Source organism: Hypomesus transpacificus, chromosome 11 (assembly GCF_021917145.1).
Source record: "Hypomesus transpacificus isolate Combined female chromosome 11, fHypTra1, whole genome shotgun sequence".
NCBI classification, from domain to species: Eukaryota; Metazoa; Chordata; class Actinopteri; order Osmeriformes; family Osmeridae; genus Hypomesus; species Hypomesus transpacificus.
Genome location: NC_061070.1, coordinates 17,813,478 through 17,819,477, shown reverse-complemented (window position 1 = coordinate 17,819,477; position 6,000 = coordinate 17,813,478). Strand labels below are relative to the sequence as shown.

At 49.5% G+C, this 6,000-nt stretch overlaps 1 protein-coding gene across 1 annotated transcript in view; it reads left to right on the top strand.

Annotated features, from left to right (window-relative positions):
• The first annotated feature begins 4,812 nt into the window (after window positions 1–4,812).
• LOC124474051 (ankyrin-3-like) overlaps window positions 4,813–6,000 on the top strand; it is a 64,984-nt gene continuing 63,796 nt past the window's right edge. The window contains exons 1-2 of the mRNA XM_047029905.1: window positions 4,813–4,940; window positions 5,384–5,500. Of these exons, the coding sequence (XP_046885861.1) occupies window positions 4,938–4,940; window positions 5,384–5,500 (120 nt within the window). The 5' untranslated portion in view covers window positions 4,813–4,937. The remainder of the gene's footprint in view (window positions 4,941–5,383; window positions 5,501–6,000) is intronic.

Genomic DNA, 6,000 nt, shown 5'->3' with positions numbered 1-6,000 from the left:
CATCTTCACCATCACCTGACAGTTTGTCTTCAACGGTGACAGTTCAGTTTCGACTTGACCTTTTGAACCCTGTGAACTCTCGACCCCAGGGACGGGGTGTGTTGCTATGACGCAACATTACTATTGTCACTTCTCCCTTGAGTGATTAGTTGACACAAATTGACAGCAACCAATCAACTAATCGAGATGGATGTTTGTTGTCAGCAGATTGCTGGTAAACTGCCTTGAAGCGTATATTCCTTGCCATCAAATCCTGTTTATGTTGTCTTAGATTTTTTATTTGCCTCAGTTCATTGCAGCATGTTATAAAATGTCGCGTTTTCACCATCCAGCAGCCTGTTATGTTCTGTACCTGAGGGTCTGACTGGTACAGAATGTGATGTTCTGTACCTGAGGGTCTGACTGGTACAGAATGTGATGTTCTGTACCTGAGGGTCTGACTGGTACAGAACCAGTAATATTCCTGTATTGGCTGGTGTCAAAACCCAGCTTTAACAAAGAAACCAACGCCTCTCTCCCTCGACCACTCCTGCTCTCTTCTTGTCTTCTTCACTGATGGAAATGTTACGGTTAATGGATATGGATGTATCCTTAGGTATTTCTAAATGTCTGGTGATGAACAGGCTGTGCGGCACTGGAGCGGCAGTTGAGTATGATACTATGAGAGGATGTGAGGATGGATACTTCTATCTCTCATCTTAGGGATGCCAGTCTATAATCAGTGAAAGTCAGACAAAGCAGATTAACTGTAATGTGTTGGCATAATGTCAGTGTGTGTGTGTGTGTGTGTGTAAGGGAGAGAGAAGATTGAGAGAGAGTGTGCTTGTGTGTGAGGGAGAAAGAGAAAGATATTGAGAGAAAGTGTGTGTGTGTGTGTGTGGTGTGTGTGTGCAGAGACAGAGGGGGTTCAGAGGGGACAGATGGCTCACGGTCCAGTCTCGTCTGGTGCTCTCTCCCTGCCAAAGATCAGGCGAAAACAGTTACGACACACTTCACTTCATTCAGTTTCACTAGTCCACATAAACAGACTGTGTTGTGATTTATAGACCCACTTTCAGATCCAATACACACTAAAATACCACCCCACTAAAATACCAGTGCCAGTGTACTTGAGTCTTTCTTCATCCACAAATAGTTGTTGACGTAAAATCAAGATAGAAATAAACTGAAATAAGTGCCAAAAGTCGTTGCTGTAGAGGAGTTAGCTCATGTGTTCATTTTGAGTCAAAAATTCTCTATTTATCCTTCAAGCGGATCTTTTGCTCTGCACATGATTTGTCTGTGGAATGGAAGCTCTGCCAAGCTCCAGGCATTCCAGACTTTTGTTCTAGAACCGTACAGCAGTTCTAGAACTAAATCTTTCGCTTTGTCTTATTTTTTCTGTGCTTTGTAGATTGTCAGATAGAACCGGGTGAGAAAAACGAAATGTTCTCAATTCCCTCAGGACTGAAGATGGGCAACATCACACAGCCTCAAAATACATAACCCTGTCTGTTTTCTTACCTCATCGGATGAGATAAGAGTTTGTTAAAGATTTTTTTCATAACCACTACGAAATATTGTAGAAGAAGACAGTTAAGCCTGCTGTGAGTGGTACTTATCCACTGTAAACATATTCCCGCCAGTCATTAAGGAGGAGGTGGAACTTTGTACGTTTTTCCAGGCCGTCTCTTTCCTCCATTAGTTCTGACCGGAGAGACGCTTCCCTCATCAGCCGTCTCGGAGAGGACAGAGTGGACCAGAACCGCACCCTCTCTCTCTGGATACAGTTACTGTGTGGAGGCCTCCCTCGGCCCTCTCTCCATCCTGCCTCTTAGTCTAATGCCGTTACAGACTCGCCCTAATGAGCCTTGGGGAGCACACCAGAGAGAGAAGGGAGGCTAAAAGGCCTTCTACTGTACTTCACCCCCCTACCCCCCACCCCCCCCCACCCCCCCACCCCCCCACCCGCACCCCCTTCCTGAGTACACTAGGTTCCAGAAGTAATAAGAGCCCAGACACACACACACACACAAACAGGCAGTAAACATCACAGTGCGTCCGATAAGTGCCCACATGTGCTTGTGAAGCAAAGCCAAAGGGGCAGATGCAGTATCTGTTTGTTGGCCAGGCCCCAAACGGCCCGTCCTGACCCCACACCCCCTCCCCCCGTCCTGATGTCCTCCTCAGACCAGACCACCACCGAAGACAACGTGCTCGTCGAAAATGGATAAACCTACAGAGTGTCATAAACTCGTTAAGGGAGTGAGAGGAGAGAGACAGGAAGTCAACTTAGCGTGTGGTAGCTTTCTCCGTCCCCCTGGCCTCAGCTGTGGTGGAGCTGGAGAGTGAGTCTGTCAACGTCTCCTCGTCCTCACAGAGCTCTCTCTCTCTGTGTGTGTGTGTGTGTGTGTTAGAGAGAGTGAGTGTTTGCACCCCTGGAGCAGACTATGTGTGTCGTTGGCAGCGCCTTCTCAGCACACACACACACACACACACACTGTCACACGCCCTATATCTGGCGTTGACCCACCAGAGAGCCTGCAGTCTGGAACAGTGAGTGCAGAGCAGGCTCTGGAGGGAGCCAGACACACACACACGCGTCCAGGTGTGCCGTCTATACTCGGCGTGGCGGTGGAGTCACACGCGTGTCCTCAGACGAGCGTGTGCTCGCCTGGCTCTCTGAGCATCATCTGCGGTTGGGTCCTTCTCTGATACGCCGCCCTGTCTCCGCAGGGACGCCTGAGATGGCCCTGTGTGTGGTACAAACCCCTCCCTGGGTGAGGTGTGTTGACTGCAGAGAGCTCAAAGGCTCAGTCACAGCCACTGGGGAGAGGAGGGAGGCACAGCAGAGGCAAGATGGGGAGATACTGAGGAAGAGAGAGGGAGAGAGAAACAGAGGGATAGACAGACAGAGAGAGAGAGAAAGAGAGAGAAACAGAGAAATAGACAGATAGAGAAAAGACAAACTGAGAGATAGATAGACAGAGACAGAGAAAGAGATAGATTGATAGAGAGAGAGAAAGAGAGAGAGAGAGAGGATACAAACACACAAGTTAACAAAAGCCAAAAACAAAACAAAAACCAGCAGAGTTCACATTGAGAGTACTATATGAATCCCCCCGTCTAGAAGATTCTAAACCTGGAAAGCCACTCTTCTGGTTGCCCGGTTCCCTGCTCGGCTGTCTGGGCCGGCAGGAAACAGCTGACACTGGGGGGACCTGGGAGACTGGGATCCAACAGTCACATGATCTCTCTGCTGCTTCACTGTATCTGAAGGAGCGGTGCATCTCTCTCTCTCTCTTTCGCTCTCTCTTTCGCTCTCTCTTTCGCTCTCTCTTTCGCTCTCTCTTTCGCTCTCTCTTTCGCTCTCTCTTTCGCTCTCTCTCTCTCTCTCTCTCTCTCTCTCTCTCTCTCTCTCTCTCTCTCTCTCTCTCTGTCTCTCTCTCTCTCTCTCTCATACACACTCTCTCTGTTTCTCTCTCTCCTTGCTTCTCTGCTTTTGAAGTAGATAGCTCCGGTACTTACCCAGAATGCACCTGGTGCCATTCTTCGGGAGCTGTGACAGAGAACTACAGGCTAGCTGAGAGATCTGTCGTGATCGTGTCAGCAGCAGCGTGTGTGATTGACCGCATGTGTGTGTGTGCATCTGTGTGTGGATGGGTGTTGTGTGCGGAGTTGGCAGTACAAAGGCATGGTTCTATAAATAAAGTGCTTCTTGCATCACAACGTGTTTGTCTTATCAGTAGAGTCCGTCTGAAACAGACGCTAGCGGTGAGGCCTGTCCACGGTCAGACACGAGGGTGAGCTGGACAGGGAAGGCTGGCTTGGAGAATCAAACCTTCCTGGACTGATAAGAGACCGAAAGTTGTGTTGTGCCTCGACAGCAAAAACAACCTCCTGTTGGAACTGTATGTCTCAATTTCTTGAATTTACATTTGTCTATGAACTTGTAATTCATGTAGAAGAAGACATTTTGTAGAAGAAGAAGAAGTCCTTCTCAGTGGCTCTATGGGGAAGGTGTTCCCCTGGTGTGGTCTGCTCTGGTTAACTGCATGTCTGGCGTCTCTAGGGAGAGGGCAGTGCCAAGCTGATCATGTGATAAACATTGGATGGGGTTGTTGTAGAGAGGGGCTCATCCCCCCCAGTCCGGCTAATGTATGTGGGGCATGTGTTTAGGGTTGGGGGCCTGGGGATGGGGTGCTCCTAATACTAAAAGAAAAGCCCCCTAATCCCCTTCAAACTGTCCCCGTTGGGTAGTCCCCAGCCCTGCCCCTCCAAAAAGCGTCTGTTTGTATTGTTTTTACCCCTGCTGGTTCCCCCTCTTGCCAACCCCCCGCCCTCCCCCACATCCCCCTTCAGATAGCAGCCTGACATGGTCTCTGTCTCTCTCTCTCTCTCTCTCTCTCTCTCACTTTCTCTCTCTCTCTCACTCTCTTTCTGACTTTGTCTCTCTCTCGCACAATCGTACTTCAAATGGTAATGATATACACACCCAGCACCCAGTGCACACACACTCTGCTCCAAAAGTAAACAGACCTGCATGCACACACGTGCACGCTCTCACACTGCTGGCGCCCTTTGTGTTGGGGCAAAAAAAGCTGATAAGCAGGATGACAATAAAGATCGTGCTGGCAGCGAGGGAGAGAGGGAGGGAGAGAGGAAGGGAGAGAGAGAGAGAGAGAGAGAGAGGGAAGAAGAGAGAGCAGAAGAGGGAGGGACGGAGGGAGGGGTTTTGAAGAGGGAGGGGGGGGGGGGGTTAACATGACCCAGTCAAGCCCTTTCAGCCAAAGTATTTGATTCAGCTGCTATTTCTGATATCCCCCTGCCCCCTCTCAGTCCCTCTCCCTATCCTTGGATACCTCGATCACGCTGACCCCCTCTCCTGAGTGAGTGAGAGACAGAGAGAGAAAGAAAGAGAGAGACACTGGCTGTGGAAGGAAGTGCGGTCTACTAATATGGTAAGTCAGGGTGCTCTTCCACTCAGCCCTTCCCTGTCCTGGGTCCTTTCTGTGTCATTCCTGGGGGACAGATGGTATTTACCCTTGTTGACATCAAAACGAGGGACAGAGGGAGGGAGAGAGAAGGGTATTTTTTACGTGTGCCCCTTTGTGTGTAAAACATGGACAGACTGTCACACAAAAACGGTGCTGTTTACTTTTCTGGGAAGGTAACAGAGAACCGACGCTTCCCTCTCTTCATCCCTTCCTCCTCTCCTCCTTTTCCTCCTCTCCACCTCTATCCCTCTATCCTGAGTGGGAGACACAGGCTCCAGGAGGGAAGCGTTATTTCGGTACCTCGCTTAGCTGGCGTTTTTCCAAACCTCTCTCCCACCCCCTCTCTCTCCTTCTCTTACTTGGTCACCTGACACAATGGCACCTTGCTCTCTCCTCCCTGGGCTCAGGCTGGGACGGGCGTAGGACGGGACCCAGAGAAGGCTCAGGTTTCACTAGCTGTTTCCCCTCAGAGTGCAGAGACAGGGACCATGGCTGTGGAAGAGGCAGCAGATTTCCTGACGCCTGTAAGTCCTCCTGGGGTTCTTCTCCCTCGGCTTCTGGGGACTTTAGGAGCAGCTTTGGGGATGTTGGTTGAGAGAAGTTGGGGTGGATGAGCTTGTTGTTGAGGTTAGTTGGACTCACAGAGGTCAGATACCTGGTCTGTAGGGGAGCAGTTTTGAAGCGCATGGATGCTGGTTTGTAACCTGACTGAAACTAAGACCAACGCGATCTGTATTTGGCTAACACTACCTAATTGTATCTCTGTGCTCTATATGCTAAATGATTATGCTAATGTAACCTAGATTTGACCAGAGTGCAAGTAATTTCACAAGGTCACGGGATTCCTAGAGGAAATATAGCCGTGGCTAGGTATCCAGTGTATTGTCGCTATAGCTGACCTTGGCAAGTAATGTGAGTGGAGCTTGTCAGATGCAGTCAGTCAGCAGTCAGTCAATCAGATGCAGTCAGTCAAATAAGCAGTAGTCAGTCAGTCAGTCAGATGCAGTTAGTCAGTAGACAAAAA